The sequence below is a fragment of the Zootoca vivipara genome, chromosome 13 (genome assembly GCF_965207765.1).
Source record: "Zootoca vivipara chromosome 13, rZooViv2.hap1.1, whole genome shotgun sequence".
NCBI lineage: Eukaryota > Metazoa > Chordata > Lepidosauria > Squamata > Lacertidae > Zootoca > Zootoca vivipara.
The window spans coordinates 45321115-45343194 of record NC_142596.1 but is presented as its reverse complement, the minus strand read 5'-3'; the positions used below and the strand labels follow the sequence as shown (position 1 = coordinate 45343194).

Here is a 22080-nt window from a genome sequence, read left to right as displayed (position 1 = left end):
CTCAATTGTGTTTGTAAAGAAGCAGTGTTTGCATTGTGCATTGCATGGAATCCGGGGGGGGGGGGCGACGTTGTTGGGTTACAATTTCCTATTAGTCTTTGATCCAGTAACTGAACTTGTCGACAGATGTGCAACTCACATCTTTTCAGGAGCCTTGGGATTTGGGGCTATGGAGAGAAATCTCAGATCCCACCCTTGAAATATGCAATATCGTTGACTCCAGAAATTTAAACATGTTGGAAAGTCCTTTGGGTGATGGGAACTGGCTGTATGAGGAGGGTGGCGTTTTATGCCATTGGAGAGGTGAAAATTTAACAATTTATTGTTCCTTTTCATTTTGCCCCCCTGTGTGTTCCCAGCCCTCCCCTGCTATAATGGCATTCCACCACCAGTTAGATCCTCTTAAATCTTTTGGAAACTGTTATTTTTGTTCTTTTGAAGGAGATTGAGTACACATTTTACAGTTTAGTGTTCAGTAGGCAACATTGCGCTGTCAGAAGCACCAGTCAGAATTGGACTCCATATTGGGAGCACGCTTGCCCCTTGGGGTTTCCTGTGACTGTTTTAAAAACAGAGCAAGTCTCTAGTCCTCTTTGCAGGCAGGCTAAAGTCTCCTGCCTGAAGCTGGGAAACTCTGTATAAACCTAGTACACCTTTCCCTTTGCTCAGATCAGGCCGGCAAAACTCAAGAGCAGCCCCAGTGATTTTATAAACCTTTATTAGTGTGTATTTAAGCACAAAATTCATCTAGAACAATAACAGTTGGTTTAGTACTCTTCATTCCCCCCCCCCCAAAAAAAGTGATGAAGAAAGGCACTTTGATCTTGTGAACTGGGTGGAGGGAGTTGGAAGGGGGGGGGGAGTGCACAATCTGAGTGGGGAAAATAGTACCTGAAACTTTACGAAGGAAGTTCATAAAGGGAAGGGCAGCGAGATTAGGGAAGAGGCCAGAAGCCCAATAGATTTTGTCTTGCTGTTGGTCTGTAATAAAGAGGGGGGGCGTTTTTGGTCACCCCACCCTGTTGCATTAGTCCCTCGGTGAAGTACATTCGCTCTGGAATGATGCCCGGCAGCGGGCAAAAAAACAGCAATTCTGCAACAGCTAGGAGGGTTGGTGTATACATTGGAGTAAAAGGCAGCTGTGCTCTCATCAAGGCCTCGAGGGAGGTGTCAATATGTCTTTGGGATCAAGAAAGCAGCATACAGTGCTACAATTACCCCTCTTTTATACCCCCCCTTTTTTTGGTGCAGAGTTAAAATCAGCAAGCGTGTCTTTTAAAACAAATTTTAAAAAAATTCATTATTATTCACTGGCTTTTGTTCCGTTGAAATCCCCATCCCGGGCATCCGCTTCATCCTCCGACCCTTCGGCATTTTCGATCACACGCCGGCCGCCGCCGCCACCCCCAGATCGGCGCGAGGGGCCAAAGGAGGACGGCTCGTTTCCACGCCTGCGGTTAAAGGAATACGAAATAAGAAGGGAGGAAGAAATGGGAACCCGGCAGCTCGTTGAACTTTTCCACCACCCCTGGCCCTCAGAAGCAGGGAAAGGTTGAAGGTATAAGCCAGGGGTTGCCAACATAGTGGCTGTGTGCGAACAACATGTCTGCAAGGAAGCCCTCCCTCGCCCCCCCCTGCTTTATTGATGTTTGAAAGCGGCAGTCTGTGATGGTGTGTCCCCCCCCCCCGCGGTTTGCAAATGCACCCCAAAAGGTTGGCAACCCCTGCTTTTAGCAGGCTATAGTTAGCAAGGCAGCTCTACCGACTAGGTAGGTCTGCTCCCGTGGCGGGGTGTGTGGATGGTTAGTTGGTTGGCTGCAAAGAGGATTAAAAAGCATCATTCTTGGATTAGGTGTGGGACTACGTGCTCATCTTTTATTCTGACATAGAGGGGTGGGCTGGAGCTACAAGTGATGCAGGTAAAGAACGTTATAAAAGACCATGAGGTCTAGCAACCTTCTGCCTGGAGTGATGATGCCAGATGAATAAGCGAAGCTGAGAACGGGGTGGGGGTGGGGTGGGGCTGAAGGCAAGACTATACCTTCGCTTTCTGATGGCAGACCACCTCCTCTGACTCCAGAGGCTCGTCTAACCCAGGCATCCCCAAACTGCGGCCCTCCAGGTGTTTTGGCTTACAAATTCCCATGATCCCTAGCTAACAGGACCAGTGGTCAGGGATGATGGGAATTGTAGTCCAAAACATCTGGAGGGCCGAAGTTTGGGGGTGCCTGGTCTAACCTTTCTCAGCTTCAAAACAAAGCTGCCCCCAACAGTGGTTGGACGGCCATTTGTCATGAGTGCTTTAGTTAAGATTCCTGCATTGCAGGGGCTTGGAAAGGACCCCCCCTTTCAATTCTGCCATCTTGCAGCAGACAGTTCCATAAATTCATTACGTGTTATGTGAATCTACCGCAAGCCAGTTTAATTTAGCTGACCCACACTGTTCTAGCATTGCTCTTTTATCTGCTTTCTCCTAGATATTCCTCATTCTTTAAAACTGAGTCACCCCTTTGTCAACCTCTCCCCACTGCAAAACAAAAACCACAACCCTACAGAACTCCAAATATTACATAGCCTGTTCTTAGGTTGGGGCAAGTTTTCCAATGCCCTGGTCATTTTGGTTACATTTTGCCCCAGCCCTGCAAGATATACAGGAAGGGCGGCATGGGTGTGAATGAATGGTTATGTCCACACCCCTGTGCCTATCGGGAAGAGGACGGGGACCAGAATCTGTGTAGCAACAGCCCAGCAAAGCACAATTTGTTTCCTTGCAAAAAGAGAACCTCTGCAAATATTACAGAATGCAAGCGGAGCAGCCGCTTGGGGCAAGTGGTTTTCCCGGGCTGTCCGTCAATGACTGGCATCAGAAGGCGCTCAGCACACCTGAGCAAGTTCCAATATTGAGCAATTGAGCGGATCAATACTGCTAAGACGGTCCCTAGCTGTGGGTTGGGGGTGTGCATATCCCTAGCTCAGTGCTTCGCCGTTTTCTGTGCAGAAAGGGTGCAGGTGACACAAAACTCAGCGGCGAGTTTCTGGCCTTGAAGGCGGGACAGTGCATTTTGTTTTGGTGCCAAGCGAATGCACACACGGTGGTCAGTTAACTGTACTGCACCCCCGAATTCTCGGGCAACCAAATTCCTACAGAAAAGCAGCCCAGAGGCAGGATACTCTGGCATCGTGATACAGGTGAAACTCAGAAAATTAGACTTATCGTTGAAAAGTGCATTTATTTCAGTAATGCAACTTAAAAAGTGAAACCAATATATGAGATAGATGCATGACATGCAAAGCAAGATATGTCAAGCCATTATTTGTTGTAATTGTAATTATTTGCCGTTAGGCAGGTCAATTATAGAGGGACACGGGTGGCTCTGTGGGGTAAACCACAGAGCCTAGGGCTTGCCGATCAGAAGGTCGGCGGTTCGAATCCCCGCGACGGGGTGAGCTCCCGTTGCTCGGTCCCAGCTCCTGCCAACCTAGCAGTTTGAAAGCACGTCAAAGTGCAAGTAGATAAATAGGTACTGCTCCAAGCAGGAAGGTAAACGGTGTTTCCGTGTGCTGCTCTGGTTCGCCAGAAGCGGCTTTGTCATGCTGGCCACATGACCTGGAAGCTGTACGCCGGCTCCCTTGGCCAATAACGCGAGATGAGCGCCGCAACCCCAGAGTCGGTCACGACTGGACCAAATGGTCAGGGGTCCCTTTACCTTTACCTTTAGGTCAATTATAAATGGAATGTAATTAATGAAATGTAATAGCGATGCTTATTTTTGTTTATTTTTGTATTATTGTAACTATTTGTTTTATTACTGTGGAATTTCCGAAAGAAAGCATTTGTAAAAATTAAAAATGTAATAAAAAATAATAAGTTGCATTACTGAAATATATGCACTTTTCAACAATGTTCTAATTTTCCGAGTTTCACCTGTACATGACTATTGCCTGGAATGCAGTGCGCCATTCTGCTCACACCCGGCAGACGGCTGGTGCATGCGGTTTTGCAAAGGCAGCGAGGATTAAACGTGATTGTCAGAGAGGAGAAAGTAGGGAAGGAAGGCTATGCCAAACTCTAGCATTTTGTGAAACGGAGCACAGATCTGCAGATGTTAACGAAAGGAGGGAGGCAGGCAGGCAACAAAGCAAAAATCTGTAATATTTGTCTCTTTTGCTACAAGACATTGACATCTAGATATCCAAGCCTTCAGAGTTTGCAGAAATCTCACATGGGTTTTATTCAGGACAAAAAGAAAAGAGGGTGGGGGACTGGGATTTGATTTGGTTTGGTTTGATTTTTTTTTTTTTTACAAAACACAAGGGGACTGCAAAGATGAAGGCATGGTACCTGCTCAGTCACTGCGAAGGTTCTGGGTTCCCTCTGAAAGAGAGATAAGGCATCTCAAGCAGTTAGCTGAAGGAGACACTCAACATCTGTTTGCAGGAAGGGTTACTTTCAAGTCATTTATTGGTTTTGGTTTTTTTTAAAAAATCACACTGTTTATGCTCTGCCGGAACTGCAGTCGGGAGCCTCTGGTCCACAGGCCGAGACAGGTGCAAAGGAGCAAGCAGGGGTCTTAAAAGGCACTCCCAGTTTGTCCTTGGAAAGTGGGGTTTCTATACGGGGCCATTTAAATGGGAATTTGCTCCTGTGTGGAGCTAATCCCTGCTGATATTGAGCCCAGCTGATCGGTGCTAACCTCTGAGCCCCGCTCAGAGCAGCCGAGATCTTCCTTTGCACCAAGGCCTAAGCTCAAGCGAGGCTACTATGGAGAAGAAGTTCACCTGGAGTCAAGGGGATTGGCAGGGGCTGGTCCCGCAGCCACATTAAAGTGACTTGCTGGGAGAGCTTAAGGGTCTAGCCTGCTGCCTGGAAAAGGTTTCTCCATCCCAGTGCTAGAGGGTAAACCTTTCTCTGTGTGTGTTTGTGTGCTGCTCTTTTAATTGCAGGAGGGGGGAAGGATCTACCCATTTTGGTTCTCCCACTTTCTCATTTTTCTCCGATCTTAAACTCGGTGCTGCACATTTTGCAGCAATTTCCATTAAAAAAAACAACCCTCGTGAAAACTCATCAGCGTTCAAGCGCAAATTTCTCCTAAGAAACGCATTTTAAATATGAAATTTTGACAAGTTTAATATAATACATTTCCCCTGATATCTTCCGTTTTTACGCACGCTTCCCCCTAATAGATGCATTTGGGGTAAATGTTGCATTGCAAAAATTGGGATACGTGCAAATTTTGAAGGCTAGCTGTGTTTCGGTTTGCATGCTGCTTCAGAAAATGCGGACTGGGTAGATTCAGCTTTGAATGTACATAGAATCGGATTTCTCCTCGCTAAATGCAAGAGAAAACAGGCAGCGGAGAGGAAGAAGGTAGCTGGGGCCCTAGGACGCTGCCTTCTACCGAATCAGACGACTGGTTTGCAGAGGCTCACCAAGCTCACAGGTTTATGTTTTTCGCAGCCTTGGCTGAAGATGCTCAGGACTGAACCTATGACTTTTTGTGTGCAAAACAGGCCTGACCCTTGAGCTATGGCCCTTCATAAATGACCCCCATCCCCTCCCACAGCCAGGGCAGAGAGGAGCCGCAGGCTGTGACAGCGATGGCATCCTAACTGAGCCTTACAGACCAGCTCTCTCATACGTGCCAAGCTCCATCTGTGGGCAGGGAACAGAACACACAAATGAGAGTTGGTGAACTCTTAAGTGGGCGATTCCACTTCATACACCAGAGTCGACACCCATCAGAGAGGAAGGACCTTTTTCGGGCAGAGGGCCACGTTCCCACATGGGCAACCTTTTGCTCTATGGCTCTACCGCAAACGGGAGGAGGTTGTGGCGGAGAGAGCACTCACCTGAGTTTGCTCTTCAAGGCGGTCACCTCCCGCCCCATGGCCTCGTTGCTCTCGGTGGCTTCGTCCAGCTCCCGCTGCAGCTTCCTGCGGTTTGCATTGATGCGCTGGGACTCCTCCTCTGCCTCCTCCAGCTGCCTTTTCAGCTGCTTGACGCGAGAGCTGGCCTTGTCGGCCTAAAGGAAGACGGAAAGGCAAGGAGCCCAGAGTTGGTGGCGCCCCCAGCCAGCCTTTTGGCTGCTCAAGCTTTCCTGTGTACCTGAAGCCCTATTTACCTGAAGAAGCATCTCCACCCCTATCGGGAGTGTGAGGTTACAGGGAACCAGGCAGAGGGCCTTCTTGGTGGTGGCGCCCGCCTTGTGGAATGCCCTCCCGTCAGATGTCAAACAGATAAACAACTATATGACTTTCAGAAGACATCTGAAAGCAGCCTTGTATCAGGAAGTTTTTAAGGGTTGGTCTTTTACCGTGTTTTTTTATATTCTGCTGGAAGCTGCCCAAAGTGGCTGGGGCCACACAGTCAGATGGGTAGGGTACAAATAATAACATTATCATCATCACCATATTTACTGTAATGTAATGTGCACCTTTTTTGGGACAAATTACGTCATGAAAATTAGGGCGCATTTACACTCGCCAGAAAATACTGTTTTTTGGTTTCAGGGTTTAGAAAATTGAGATGCGCTTGGATTAATATAAAAGATGCAGGAGGGAAAGGTTAATTTATAAGGACCCACAAAGGGGAGGAGGGAAGTTCAGGAGATTCCTTGGAATCTTGTTTTTATAGTGGTTGTTGGATAATTGATTGTAAAATTTTAAAGCCTGAAAAACTAAATTTTCAAAATAAATAAATAAATTGAGATGTGCATGATGGCGCATTAGATCCGCAAAAATGTGGTATTGTTCCCTTTCAACTTTCCAGCAAATCCTTCAAACCAAGCCCTCTTCCCACACTGCCTTCTAGTTTGGCTTCTCAGCTAGCCCATGCCATCAACACACCTGGTCTTTGTACTGTTCTGCTTGCTTCCTTTCATCCTCAACCTGCAGCAGGACTTCCTTGAGCTTCTTGTCTTTCTGGCGGAGGGTCTTTGCTGCTGTTTGCTTTTCTCTGTGGAGCAACGGAATTGAACGGGAAGGTTAAAGGTACTAGTCCCCATGGAGGAAAGTTGTGGCTGGGAAGAGGGGAACTGAGCAGGATTCAAGGGCAGAAAATGCAGTTCTCTGTTAAAATCTTTTCAGCTTCCCTAAGGGATGAAATTGCTTTGGATTTCAGCTTGGACTGCGGAATATCGGTAACTGATTCTGCAAATGAGCCCTCCCAATGATGTCTAAAAGGAAAGGGGGAAAGGCACACCACAATTTGCACTCCTGCAGGAATATTTTTTAAAAATAAAAATAATAATAAATGGTGAAAAAAACCCACAAAGTTTGTTTATGTATATGTGCACACACATATATGGTAATGCACAAAGAATTTCTTTTTTAACCTTTTCGGATATATTTATAAAATCGTTCAAAAGTATTTCCCAGAAGTTCGTGTTGTTTAAAAGCACGCTGCTTATATTTGCATAGAACTGTTTCTTTTCAATTTCATGCAGACATTCACAAGCACACCTCCTGAGCAATAACAGATTATGACATATTTACGTCCAATTCCAGCACGCACCGCTCCTTTCAGCAACTTCCTGCTGGGAACTTTTGTCCCTCTACAATGGGGAAGGGGGAGCTTAGTTGTACCTAAGACTACAACTCCCCTCGTCCTGGACTATTGGGCCAAGCTGGCTGGGGCTGATGGGAGTTGGAGTCCAACGAACCTCAACTGCTTGTGTCCAAATCAAAATCCTCAGCCCGGAAACCTGTATTCTCCAGTATGTGGCTGAGCCTATTACTTTTGAGCATACGCTCTAGGGCGGGATTTGGGACGCAGAAGCATGTGGATACCCCCAGCTGCCAGTACCTGGATTCCTGTTCCAGCTGTTCTTCCAGCTGCCCAATCTTGGCTTCCAGGGCTGTGATCGTGGCCTTGAACTTGGATTTGACGGCTCCCTCCATCTCCTGCAGTTTGGACTTCAGCTCCTTGTTCTGCCTCTCCAGCTGCTGCCGGGCGCTTTCGTTCTTCTGCGCTGCGGTGCGCTCGGAGGTCAGCTCGTTGTTCAGCTGTTCTGACTGGAACCAATCGAAGGGACAGATCAATCAAAGTGGGGCGGGGAAAACAAGTCCGATTAGGGATGGCCAACCCTGTCCTGTTCAGTTGCTCTCTGGCCCCGTCTGCACTAAACATTTGAAGCAGTATCACGCCACTTTAAGCAGCCATCAAAGAACCCTGGGAACTGTAGTTTGTTAAGGGTGCTGAGAGCCACTAGGAGACGCTCCCAGAGCTACAGTTCCCAAACTTCCCAGGGAAAAGTTACAGGTAGGTAGCCGTGTTGGTCTGAGTCAAAGCAAAAATAAAAAAATTCTTTCAGTAGCACCTTAAAGACCAACAAAGTTTTTATTTTGGTATGAGCTTTCGTGTGCATGCACACTTCCTCAGATACTCTTGAAACAGAAGTCAGACCCTTATGTATATACAGGGGGGTGGTGGGAATGGGTGATGGGCTGATGGGAGTGGTAAACCTGTAGATGGCTGTTAACGACTGCTGATGACTGCAATTGGTCCTGCGGGGGAAAAGCAAGGGCTGAGGCGCTAAAGAAAGCTTGATCATGCATAATGAGATAAGAATCCAATGTCTTTGTTCATCCCAGGTGGCTCCATGGTTTTAAGCTTGGTAATGAGTTCCAATTCAGCAACTTCTCTTTCCAGTCTGTTCCTGAAATTTTTCTGTAATAAAACAGCTGCTTTGAGATCTTGTATAGAATGTTCTGGGAGATTGAAGTGTTCTCCTACTGGTTTCTCTGTCTTGTTGTTCCTGATGTCAGATTTATGTCCATTTATCCTTTGGCGTAGGGTCTGAGAACCGTAACTCTGTGATGAGAATAAAGGGGACTCCTAACAACTCTCGGCACCCTTCAAAAAACTACATCTCCCAGGATTCTTAGAGGGGAAACCATGGCTGCTTTAAAGTAGTATGATTCAGCTTTAAATGTATAGTGCAGGTGAGAACTCGGTTTCCCATTTTCCCAATCTTTTGCTCCATTTCCAAAATCAGATTGCTTTCTCTTTTTTTCATAAGAGGCCGCATGAAATTTCTTAGCAATCTTTGCGTGCATTTCTCCAAACACACCTGCTTTTGCAAGCAAGGGAGCAAAACTGCATGCGTTTGGATAAGTGCACACACCAAAAGGCTTACAAATCTTCAGGGGGCCTCCCTTATATCATTAACCCCAGCTAGTGCGTGTACAGGCATCCCCTGGGAGATCACTGTGGGTTCGGTTCCAGACCGCTGCAATAAAGCAAACAATGCAATAAACCGAGTAACATAATTCTTTTGCTTTCCCTGTGCATAATCAAAGTTTGCGCTATACTAAAGCCTGTTAACCCAGGCCCCCCTTGGCTGCAGGGGCAGGAGGGGGGGGGAACCCAACTCCAACACAGCCCGCTCCGCTTCTGTGGCCAGAAGCAGGATGGCAGTGGAGGGCTACTTTCCCCTGGAAGTGGCCATGCTGCCTGCAGCTGCACCCATGTCCTCACAAGGAGCAGTATCTGTGGGGTGCAATAAAGCCAAGCGGAATAAAACAGGGTATGCCTGTATTGGATTTGAACTAGGTTTTATCTACATCGGGGGTCAGCAAACTTTTTCAGCAGGGGGCTGTTCCACTGTCCCTCGGACCTTGTGGGGGGCCGGACGATATTTTGAAAAGGGGAAAACAAATGAACGAATTCCCATGCCCCACAAATAACCCAGAGGTGCATTTTAAATAAAAGCACACATTCTACTCATGTAAAAACATGCTGATTCCCGGACCATCTGCAGGTCAGATTTAGAAGGCAGTTGGGCCGGATCCGGCCCCTGGGCCTTAGTTTGCCTATCCATGATCTACATAATCATTTTAACTGTCTATATGTTTGCAATATTCATATGTATGTTTTTTATTGAGATGTGAAATCACTTTTGAGAGGCTTCACAGGAAGCGGTTCACAAATTAATATATAATCTATAGACATTTGTTTTAAGACTTTTTTGGGTACTTTTTTTCACCGATCCGCACATATTTGTGCATGCTTTCCTATGGGCTTTATTATAGTGTGCATGCTTTTGGTTTGAGAAACGCATTGCAAAAAATTGGGGAGAAGCGTGGATTTTGAAGGATAGCTGCATTTTGGTTTAGGAAGTTGCTGAGTGGGGAATCTCTTCTATTTGTCATTTGAAGGAGCTGCGAATAGCAAGCGAAATTATTGCTAGTTTTTGCTTTACTTTTTTTGCAACTCCCATCCTCCTTACAGAAATCAAGGTGCCTGCAACGTACCTGCTGGACAGCCTTGCGGAAGCGGTCGCTCATAGCTTCCATGTTGCTCTGCTCCTCTTCCAGCTCCTCCTCCAGCTGGGAGATCCTTGCTTCAAGGCGCCGCTTATCATCCTGGAGGCTGGTCCTACAATCATACCGTGTCAAGGGCTGGTCAGAATCGGACGCCAGAGACAGCTCTGACTCCGAAGATAGGGGAATGCAGACACAGACAGAGCAGCCTCTAACAGAGGAAGAATTGGAGAATTTGCCCCCCTTCCTTCAACGTTCCCAGCAGCCGATTCAGAGGCAGGCAGCACAGTTGGGGGAAGAGTTGGACAGCTTTGAGATAGTAGCTAGGCAACCAGGAGGGAGGGAGCGTTTGGGAGACTCTTCATTCGAGAGCGGCAGGGAATTCCTTCCCTCCCCTCGAACTGAAAGGGTTAAGGAACAACGGAAGCACAGGGGAGGGAGAGCTGGTCATTGGTGCACTTCTTGCTGCGGAAGGGGAAGGGATTCAGAGTGAACAACTGATATCCTGATGGAGGGTGGCCCAATGCTGGAGAGGGTACTGTGTAAGGCACCTGTTTATACTTCTTGTTTGGACAAAATGGCAGCAGTGAGTGGAATTAGGCACGCAGTTCTAGTAGCCTCCGAATCCCGGCTGGGAACTCTTACCTCCCAGAAGCAGAACTTGCCAGCTCTTCAGCCAGATCGTCCTTCTCCTGCTCAGCTTGTTTCCGTGCCCGTTCCGCAGCTGCCAAATCCTGCCAAAGGAGGCAAAATTGAGCCCCTCACTCGACAAAGCAAACATGGCTACTCCAGATCCAAGGCTGGGTGGAAGTTAGATCTACTCATATACCTCTGGGAGATTTGCAGTAGATCGGCAAGAGTTTCCAACTTGCAAATAGCAACTAGCAATAGCAAGAACTAAAATAAGTTCTACCCATCTTAGATTAAAGGGTAAAGGGACCCCTGACCATTAGGTCCAGTCGCGGACGACTCTGGGGTTGCAGCACTCATCTCGCTTTATTGGTTGAGGGAGCCGGCGTACAGCTTCCGGGTCATGTGGCCAGCAAGACTAAGCCGCTTCTGGCGAACCAGAGCGGCACACAGAAATGCCATTTACTTTCCCACCGGAGTGGTACCTATTTATCTACTTGCGCTTTGACGTGTTTTCAAACTGCTAGGTTGGCAGGAGCTGGGACCGAGCAACAGGAGCTCACCACGTCGCGGGGATTCAAACCGCCGACCTTCTGATCAGCAAGCCCTAGGCTCTGTGGTTTAGACCACAGAGCCACCCGTGTCCCTTCCATCTCAGATTAGGTTGCTGAAAGAACACTTGGCGGGGGACAGAAACCAGGAGTGGCTTTTTATCTTGGTACAGGTCACAAATTCCCTGGCTGAACAAGTGCTCCCCTGTTCCTTAGAGCAGGAGAGGTCACACGTGTAACAATCATAGCTGCCAAGTTATCCCTTTTTTAAAGGGATTTTCCCTTATGCTGAATAGGCTTCCTCGTGAGAAAAGGGAAAACCTGGCAGCTATGGTAACAATTGGTTGACCTCATAATTTGGGTTTGTTTTTTTTAATGTGGTGAACTCTGGCTGAACGCATGAAACACAGTTCCTTGAGCCGCATCGAATGTTCTCTGCCCACTAGCTCAAGGGCCCGTCTACTAGTGGATGGCAGTGCTTAAACGTGTGCAACAAAGAGATCCAGCGCAACAGTTGTGTTAGTGGAAGTCTGCTGGTTCCTGTTGTGCAATTTGTTGCACAACCTTTCGGTAAGGCACTTGTGTTTTCCCTTGTGCAACAACCTTCCGCAAGTGCAAGGTTAAAGGGCCTTTAACTTAGCAGCGCTACACTGGATACACCCCATGTTTTGAGAGTATACCCTTAACTGTAGCCCTCGGGCAGACGCTGAGCTACGCCGTCCCCCGAGGGCTAGCCGGGATCCAGATTCTCCAATTTACCTCTTGAACCTGCATCAGCTCAGCCTCCAGATTTTTGGCTTTCTTCTCGTTTTCTCGGGCTGTTGCAAAGACTTCTTCCCGGGCAGCCCGGGCATCGTCCAGTTCACGCTGGAAGTCCTTCATCTGAGCCTGGGTGAGAAGAGACACTGAGTTAGGATGGAGCCTCATCTGCATTCAGGTTCAAATCTTTCTCCGCATCGCCCTCCACCTGATGGGATGTTTCAAGGGTCAAAGAAGAGTGTCTGAAGTTTAAGAAAAAGGTGACGAGGGCGTGGGAGGTGGGGCATGATAATGGTTTATAAAGGGATGTGCGGTGTTAATAGGGATCACACCGATCTATCCAGTTCCCTCAATTTCTGCAGAAATGTGCAATTTTTTAAAAAGTCCTCATGAGAATTCAGCATTTTGGATACGATTTCTTTTAAAATATGCATTTGTGTGCTATTTCCCCTCCAGATCTACACATTTTTTTGCAAAGGGGTCTAATATAACACTTTTTTAGCACAGTCGTACCTCGGATCCTGAACGCCTTGACTCTTGAACAAATCAGCTCCCAAACGGTTGAAACCCAGAAGTGAGTGTTCCGGTTTTTGAATGGTTTTTGGAAGCTGAGCGTCCGGCGTGGCTTCTGATTGCTACCAGAAGCCGCGCTTTGGTTTCCAAACGTTTTGGAAGTCAAACGGACTTCCGGAACGGATTCCGTTCGACTTCCAAGGAACGACTGTGTATTATTTCTACTAATATGTGCATTTTGATGCACACTTCATCCTAGCACATGCATTTGTGGCACACATTAATTACTTGGCTGAAGAACTGCATTGCAAAATTTTTTTGGTGAAATGAGAATTTCAAAGGGTGGCTGTGTTTCAGTCCATGCATCATTTCAGAAAGCAAGAATTAGACAGGCTCGATTTTAAAGGCGAACCGAACTGAATTTCTCCCCCATCTCACTAGGTTTGGAGGGCCCTTGGGCAAGACACCCTCCAGCCGCCCGCCCCCCCCCACCTCAGAGAATCTCTCCCTCCTCACTCCAGTGGATCTAGGAGGCTCTTGTCCTTTGGGCCCCTGGAAGATGCCCAACCCTCCTGGGTGAAGAAAGCAAGTGGGGTGCCCTGACCTGGAGCTTCCGCAGCTGCTTGATGGCTTCGTCCCGGGACTTGTTGGCAAAGTCCAGCTGGCCCTCCGTGTCCTTGATGTCCACCTCCAGTTTTTTCTTGGCGGCGGCGGCCAAGCCCCGTTGCTTGCGCTCGTCTTCCAGTTCCACTTCCATCTCGTGGAGCTAAGTAGCAGCAGGGAAGCAATTGGGAAAGTTTCAGACGTGCGCAGCGGGTTGGGCTAGATGACCCTCGGGGTCCCTTCCAACTCTGCAGTTCTACGATTCTGTGAAAGGCATTGCTCGGTGACTCGCGGCTAAATGTGTGGAAGGCTCGCAGCGCTTCCTCAAACGGTAAACACGCTGGGGGGGGGGGAAGCAGGGCAGTCTTTGACAAGGTCCTATTCTTTGACTACTTTTGGGGAATATCTATTTATTTAAGAGCTGGACAAGGGACAGGCGGTTGTGAGCGATTCGGTTTCCCCAAAAGGCCTTTGGGTTGGAGTTGCTGTCCAGCTAAGTTTGTTCGTTCATTCTTTCAAAGCATTTATAACATGCTCTTTTGCTGGAAAAGCTCAAAAACAGTTTACAGATCAAGAGAAAATAACATGGTACTTGCCCTCAGGTTTACATCCGAAAAAGGAGATGGCACAAAAGGAAACAAGTATGGGGAGGGAAGAGGAAACAAGCACAGACAGGGCCCAAATATCTTAATATTTAAGTGGCTTTTATAATGCTGAGCTTGGATGAAAACCATTTTTTTTAAAAAGCAGTTCACAGGAGCTGCAAAACTGCAGCCACCTGTTCGTTTTGCTGGTTAAATCCATGCCGCAAAACTATGTTGTCCTCCTCTGTCCACAAACACTTCCATATTGAGTTCTGCTCAATAGCTATCAGAAGCCATTCGTGTTCGGATATCTTCCTGCCATCAACTGGAGGAGGTGTGCTTAGGTATTGGATAGCCCAACGCCGAGATTCTATGCTGGTCTTCCTCAAGCTGGTGCCCTCCAGCTCTGGTCCAAAACAGCTGGAGGGGACCAGGTTGGGGGAAGGCTGTTCTAGAACACCCCTGGCCCTGTGGGGGAAAGTCTCCTTACTCTCTGCGGCTACGAGAAGATAGGAGGTAAAATGGAAGCTCATACCTGCTTCTGCAGCTGCCTCCTCTTCTCTTCGTTCTGCTCATCCCTGGCTTGCAGGTCTCTTTCGAACTGTCCTTTCAGTGCCTGCATGTTCACCTCCAGCCTCAGCTTTGCGTCCTCCGTCGCCTGGAGCTCGTCTTCCAGCTCCTCCAACTGGGTCTTCATCTCTTCCACCTGCTGCTCCAAGGCCCGTTTGGATTTCTCCAGGTCATGGACCTGTTCGGAGCGGGAGACAAAAAGGCAGCCCGAGTGACGAGAGAGGATCGAAGGGGGGGGGGAAATCACCAGCGTTGAATTAATAAATAAGGCAAAAGCAAAACCTGGAAATGCGATTGCTGGGCTCACTTGGAAAGTAAAGTCACTGCAATCTGATAATCAACTGGCAAATATACCGTACGCACGTGTGTTTTTACAAGATGCATGTAAACGTTTCAGGCAGATCAGGAGACCCTTCGAGGGAACTTACGTTCTTGCCGACGTCATCTTTGGAGCTCACGAGATCTTCCATCTCTGCTTTCAACAGCTTGTTGGTTCGCTCAAGTTCATCCTTTGCTTCCAGGGCCTCCTCCAGAGCCCGGGAGAGAGACAGAGCCTTCGTCTCCTTCTCCCGAGCTTCAGCCTCTGCGCGGTCTCTTTCTTCGGCATATTTGGAAGAGATGGTCTTCTCCTCTGCTAGCATCTGCCAATGAACAAGATGCTGGTGAGCTTTGGGTCTCAGCAAGAAGGCCATTGCTTCGAATCAGTGGCAAGAGGGGTTTCCAACAGCAAAACAGCTCAGAGAAGCTGACTGCTTAAGGGGTAATATAAAGAAGGAAATCATCATCAAAGCCCAAGCTGCACTGGACAGGAAGCAATAAAGGAAAGCTGCAAGGAGGAAGCATTTAATTAACATTGCAGAGGGGGGGGGGATTTCCTAAACAGGACATACTTGTTAAGTGAATAACATGGAAGGGTTTGTTGTCTTGGGAACAGGCATTGCTGGCTAAGATAGCACTATAGTAAGTGCTGTGCAAAACCTCAGTAAGCAATAAAGGAAACAAAAGCTGCGAGGAGGAAGCATTTAATTAACATTGCAGGGGTCCCTTTCCTAAACAGGACCCGTTTGTGAGTGAACAATATGGGAGGGATTTTGCCGTGGAGAAGGTTATTGCTGGATAAGGGGCACTCCAATGGCAACCCAATCCTTTTAATGTTTTGGTCACGCTTGGCACAGTAGACAACGTAGAAAGAGAGCATGCAGGGAACTGGACTCTTGCCTGGTCGAACTTCTTCTGCTTCTTCTCCAAGTTGGAGACCATCTGGCGCTGGTTGTCCAAGTCGACCACCAGGTCATCCAGCTCCTGCTGAAGCCGGTTCTTCGTTTTTTCCAGTTTGTCGTAGGAAGCTGCTTTCTCCTCGAACTGCTGCGTCAGGCCTTCGATTTCCTTCTGCAGCTTCTTCTTCCCTTCCTCCATGCCCTCGATGGTGCTGACGTACTCCTGGAGCTTCCGCTTGGAGTCGGAGAGCTGCAGTTTGGGGTTCAGAGAAAGGTAAGCCCTTGTGACACCCAGCGCCCCAACCAACGCAGGTGCAAGCACCTTCCCCATGAAGGTGCGTAATCAGCTGATCCAACAGTATTGTGGGAATGTAGAGATGGGTCCATGTACCCATCCAGCTCCCTCCTAGTGGCCCTTTGTTTGGGGTTTCTAACAAAGATGGGGAAGCTGTGGCTCTCCAGAAGTTGTTGGACTACAATTCCCATCATCCCTGATCACCATTATCCCTGAGAGCATGATAAAAGTCATGGATCCTGGGAGTTGTCATCAGGGGCGTACCTAGAGGTTAGGCAGTGGGCAACGTGAATGTGAGCCCAACCTTGCCTTGGGTTTTCTGGGCAGTGAGCCACAATATTTCAGTCTGGAAAATGGGAATTTTAAACAGCCTGCCTCACAGCGGGTGTGCATGGTAAGAAACCAAAGGGGTTCTGCTTTGCTTTTTAACACCCAAAGTGGATAAATTCAGTCGCAGTTATCAGTGATTGTCAGAACCTGCACGGTCAACGTTGAAATGTGCCTCTCCAGGTTCTGCTTCGCTTCCATCTCTTCCTCCAGCTGGTCCTGGATGCTGTTCTTTTCGTCCTCCATCTGGCGAAGCTTTGTAGACAAGTTGAGCTTCTGGCGGGTTTCCTCCTGGAGCAGCTCCTGGGGGGCGGCAAGAAAGCAGAAGCTTTTGCTGGTGAGTCTTCCCCAAGAACCTCCCTGAAAGTCTCAGTTCAGCGTGCGGTGGTACTTACCTGAGTGTCCTGCAGCTGAGATCCCAGAGTCGCCACATCCTTCGTCAGCTTGATGGTCTTGCCCTCTGCTTCATTCAGCAGCCCCGTCACGTTCTCAACCTCCACCTGGAAGGGAGAGGAAGAGCAAAACAAAGCAGCGCTTGGATTAGCATAATCCGCAGTCTTCTCACAGGAAATTAATAATAATAATAATCTCTCTCTCTCTCTCTCTCTCTCTCTCTCTATATATATATATATATAAATGTATGCATTGCGCGCACAGAGGTCGCAGCCTTTCTCCGTAACCGCTGAACCGAATTGCATCAAATTAGGGCAAAGCGTGCCTTGCCCACCAGGGAGGGATCTGGTGTAAAAATTATTTCAAAAAACCACACCTTTCACACCTAAAATAATGATTAAACGCAAAAAAATGTGGCGCGCAAATTAGACACCACCAGCTGACGCTCTGAAGACTTCAGCAGCATCCAATAGAAAGGCAGATCGCGCTCTGTCACCAGCAGAATCTCTGAAGGGCGGCACCAAATAATGACATCATCAACCGAGCAACTGAAACCACCAAGGCGGCCATTACCAGACAACCCACAGGCCAAGGAATGGAGACACAGGGCGGAGGCCTCGGCTCGCATTTAAATACTAGCCCAAGCCAAAGCCGACAGACTAGGCATCGCCTCCCGGCGGCTGCATTAATAGACGCCTGGCAGCATTAGGCAGTCATTCATCATTTCCCCTAACACGCATTTCGGGGCACGGCAAGGGGTTTTTGCTTTTTAAATTAGCGGGTGTTGTGACACATGCAAGGCTCTGGTGGCCATTTTAAGTCCTCGGATATTTGCAGTGGCCAATCCCCCCCCCCCCGGCCGATTTAAATGACAACCCCAAATAGAGAAATAAAACATCGCAAACAGCACAATAAAAAAAAACCCAACACCACATCCTACATTCAAAACACCTACTCCAAAATTAGAAAATCCAAATAACAAAATAAATAACAAAAAAACCCACCACAAAACCCACAACGCCCAAATCATACAATACCCACCCAAATAAATGACAACCCCAAAAACAAAATTAAACAATAATAACTTCTGCTTCTCATGTTCTTATTTTTTTAAAAAATTAATCTAAATATATAAAAATGTTCACGATGTGTGCGCAGGGGCCAATGTATGGAGATATAGGGGGGTGGGGCCAACACTCCCCAGGGACAACAGAGGGCTCAGACAAAAGTGCATGCTGGGAAATAGAACCCAGAACCTAACAGTTCCTTCCCCAAGGGTGGGGGCCAAGGTATGGAGATACGGGGGAGGAGCCAACACTCCCTGGGGACAACGGAGGGAAGGGTATCCTACCGAAACACAGGGATGAGCCGAGGGGGTGGAGGGAGGAGGGGCGGGATACGTCATGGATCGGGACAGGGTGGGGGGAATCACAGGGGTGACACAGGGCGTTGCCAGGCCAGCTAGTAATAATAATAAATTTGCTAGGCTCCTGCATCCTTTTTTATTTTTTAAAAAAACTGCAGAAATGAAAAAGGGTCACTGCATCGTTACCTGCAGCTTGTGGACTTTTTCGTTCAGCTCTGTCCGGACGCGCTCCCCGTCTGTAAACTTGGACTGCAGCTCCTGCAGCTGAACTTCCAGCTTCTTCTTCTTGTTCTCCACCTCCTGCTTGGCCTGGTTGAGCAACCGGACCTCGCTGCTCAGGTCGGCATTGTCCTTCTCCAGAGTCTGCTTGGTCTTGTCCAGGTTGGCTTTGGCCTGAAAGCACAGAGGACATTCGGCATTTACGTACGCAAGAAGGGACCCAGAGTTGACAAGTCTTCCAGCAGTGTGGCGGCCATTGTTCTCTTGTATACGTCAATTTCACCACCACTTGATCACACTTCTTTAATCTGAACTTTGACACACTGGGTCAGTGCGCCAGGAGTCTTGCAGGGGTCCCTTCAAACGCTACAATTCTATGATTCTATGATTTTTATTAATGTTTTGAAGACCCGCCCTATTCTTGTGACCAGGATTTGTTTTAAATACAGTCGTATCTTGGTTCTGGAAGGCATTGTGGCTCAAACGTTTTGGCTCCCAAACACCACAAACCCGGAAGTAAGTGTTCTGGTTTGCAAACGTTTTCTGGAAGCCGAATGTCTGACGTGGCTTCCGCAGCTTCTGCTTGAGTGCAGGAAGCTCCTGCAGCCAATCGGAAGCCACGCCTTGGTTTTCGAACGTTTTCAGAAGTCGAACAGACTTCCAGAATGGATACCGTTCAAGAACCAAGGTACGACTGTATTGTGTTTTAAATTGTTCAAACCTTCCTGGGGATTATATGGTGCAGAAAGGGTATGGAATACTATATCAGCATCAGCTTTTTATTATTTTTTACTATTTGACATCCAATATCATTAACTCTCACACCTGAGACAAAAATGTGCAGTGTAAGGTAAACTAAAGCATGCATAGATTATGTTGTTATCAAACCTGTGACCAGAAACGCTTAGGATTTATGTCTGCCTATTCGTTCTGCCTGTCCTGAATTTTGCAACATCCAGGCCACTTCTGCATTTAAAACACTACGCCCAGAATGCCTAGATTGTTGCGGGTGCTGAGAGTTGTTAGGAGACACACGCCCACACCCTTCACAGAACTACAATTCCCAGAGTTCCATGGGAAGAAGGGTTGATTGCTAAACCACTCTGGTATAAAGGGTGCTTTGACAGAGAGAAATTGCTGGGGGGTGGTGTGGGATGGGGAAGGGGGTGAGACGTCACTGGAAAAAGGACCGTTACCTGCCTGCTACACCTCGGCACTCCTGGTGGCAGTGGGAGCCGCGGGGAGGTGGGGGATGGAAGGGGTGGACAGAAGGAGCAAAGGAGGAATATAATTGAAAAAGATTGAAATATGATTTCTTTAAAGTGATATTGGGGTTGAATATGATAGAGGAAAAATTGCTAAAGAAGGAGGGGGAAATGAAAATCAGTAGGGGGGGAGGGGAAGTCCAGACGACAATGTTTAGTAAAAAGGATATGAGAATATAGCTTTTATTATTATTGTTGTTTTATAGGTATGTGTTTTTTTGTTTTTGTTTTTTTCTTGTTGTTTTTTTTTCCTTTTTTTGTATGTCTGTTTTAGTTGTTGCTTATTGTGTGTCTATCACAAAATGAATAAAAATTATTTTGGGGAAAAAATAAAAGGGTGCTTTGAAATGCACAACATGAGTGTGGCCTCCATTGCATTGGGTGGCCCCGAATTCGTAGGAGTCCCAGCAGTTCGCAAATTCTGGCTCTGAAAGGGCACAGCCGCCCCCCAAAGCAATGCCCTGGCATTTGTTTATTCGCCCGCTGGCTTGTTACCCGTTTGAATTGTTCCAGCTGTTCCGTGAGCTCTTCCACAGCCTGCGTGTGCTTCTGCCTCATCTCCTGGACCTGAGCCTCGTGGGTGCGGGTCTCCTCATCCAGAGCTCTCTTCAAGATGGTGACCTCCTGCTCACGCTTTGCTCTGAAAACAACAGCACAGGCGTGGTTTTTTTTGGGGGGGGGGTCCTTGTGTTCGTCTTTTGCCATCCCAAACCACATTATTTGGGGATACAGCCAGCTCTGCCGTCGCCACCAGGCTGGGAGGGTTGCAAATGCACTCCAGGAAATTTAAAGAGGATTTGAAGTGCTCTTGCGCCCTACTGCAAGAAGAACCATACGCGGCCCTCAAGTCCTTTCTATGTGGCCCTCGGAACCTCCCCCTGGCTACACACGTCGCTGGCCTCACTTTGCACCTAGAATGGTGAGTCATTTCGGACTCACAGCTGTCCATGGAGGTCAATTCTGTATCCCGGGCAGCTGTCTACCAGCTCCATCTGGTACGCAGGCTGAGACCCTGCCTGCCTGCAGACTGCCTCACCAGAGTAGTGCATGCTCTGGTTATCTCCAGCTTGGACTGTTGCAACACGCTCTACGTGGGGCTACTTTTGAAGGTGACCCGGAAACTACAACTAATCCAGAAAGTGGCAGCTAGACTGGTGATTGGGAGTGGCCGCCATCGAGACCATATAACAACTGGTCCTGAGAGACCTACATTGGCTCCCAGTACGTTTCCGAGCACAATATACAAAGTGTTGGTGCTGACCTTTAAAGCCCTAAACAGCCTTGGCCCTGTATACCTGAAGGAGCATCTCCACCCCCATCGTTCAGCCCGGACACCGAGGTCCACCTCCGAGGGCGTTCTGGCGGTCCCCTCCCTGTGAGAAGTGAGGTTCCAGGGAACCAGGCAGAGGGCCTTCTCGGTGGTGGCGCCCTTCCATCAGATGTCAAGGAAATAAACAACTACCTGACTTTTAGAAGACACCTGAAGGCAGCCCTGTTTGATATTTTTTTGTGTTTTTAATATTCTGTTGGGAGCCGCCCAGAGTGGCTGGAGAAACCCGCCAGATGGGCGGAGTATAGATAATATATGATTATGATTAGCTGGCAGAAGGCAGACTGAACTTGGCGGGACAGCACCCCAGTTGCCCTGTCATGCACCAGCCTCCCCCACATGGATGGTGTCCACTTTCCGCTCCTCTCCCGCCCGAACCTGAGCTCCTGCTGGGTGGCAGTGCTGTCCAGGGTGTCTTCCAGCTCTGTCTTGAGAGCCTCCAGCTCCTCGCCCAAGTCCCGCTTCTGCTTCTCAGCTTTGTTCCTTGCGGCTCGCTCGGAATCCAGGTCCTCCTGGAGGTCGGAGATGTGCCCTTCCAGCTCGCGGATTTTCTTCAGGGCGTTGTTTTTCTGGCCCGTTTCGTCTTCAAGCCTGGGAGGATAGGATTTTTAGAAGACTTTTTCAAAACAAAAAAATTAAAGGAACCAACTTACTTAGCGGTAGATATAGTTTGTCATTAAGGCACAGATTGCTCAATCCGGTCACTACAAACTCCCCCCTCCCCATGTGTCTCCCAGAACCAAAAGAGGCATGAAAAGGGCAGAGAAGAGGTTGGCAATGTGCAGGCCCAGTCTCCAATTGCTGGGGGGGGGGGTTTGAGCGTGGAGGGGAGGGAACAGGTAGCTGTGGGGAGGCAGGGACTTTCAGTCTCGGCAACTGACTAATGGGGTAAGACCTACCAGAGATGAGTTGCTGTGCTCATTAGGCCCGACACTCCTGTACAGAACATGTTTTTGCTAATACAGTGGCACCTTGGTTCTCAAATGCCTTGGTACTCAAACAACTTGGAACCCAAACACTGCAAAACTGGAAGTAAGTGTTCCAGTTTGCGAACTTTTTTCGGAAGCTGAATGTGCTCCATTTTGAGTGTTATGCATCCGATTTGAGTGTTACGCTGTAGTATGTCTGTTTTTGTTATTTATTTTGCGTTTTGGTTTTTGCGGCTCTTTTTGTTTTGTTTTTTGTGACTGTGTGG

The 22080-nt window shown here is 48.1% G+C and overlaps 1 protein-coding gene across 4 annotated transcripts in view; it reads right to left on the bottom strand.

Annotated features, from left to right (window-relative positions):
* Positions 1-701: 701 nt before the first annotated feature.
* MYH11 (myosin heavy chain 11) overlaps positions 702-22080 on the bottom strand; it is an 88216-nt gene continuing 66837 nt past the window's right edge. For 2 of the 4 annotated variants that reach the window (XM_035132126.3, XM_088656940.1), the window contains 17 exons: positions 21264-21476; positions 20051-20195; positions 18258-18464; positions 16708-16812; positions 16463-16615; positions 15692-15940; positions 14902-15114; positions 14439-14651; positions 13321-13482; positions 12204-12332; positions 10909-10997; positions 10255-10378; positions 7805-8013; positions 6847-6955; positions 5851-6023; positions 4343-4375; positions 702-1451 (listed from right to left, as the gene is read on the bottom strand). In XM_035132126.3, coding sequence (XP_034988017.1) covers positions 4351-4375; positions 5851-6023; positions 6847-6955; positions 7805-8013; positions 10255-10378; positions 10909-10997; positions 12204-12332; positions 13321-13482; positions 14439-14651; positions 14902-15114; positions 15692-15940; positions 16463-16615; positions 16708-16812; positions 18258-18464; positions 20051-20195; positions 21264-21476 — 2518 coding nt within the window. In that variant the 3' untranslated portion in view covers positions 702-1451; positions 4343-4350. The remainder of the gene's footprint in view (positions 1452-4342; positions 4376-5850; positions 6024-6846; positions 6956-7804; positions 8014-10254; positions 10379-10908; positions 10998-12203; positions 12333-13320; positions 13483-14438; positions 14652-14901; positions 15115-15691; positions 15941-16462; positions 16616-16707; positions 16813-18257; positions 18465-20050; positions 20196-21263; positions 21477-22080) is intronic. The other 2 variants (XM_035132124.3, XM_035132125.3) reach the window with 1 other exon arrangement.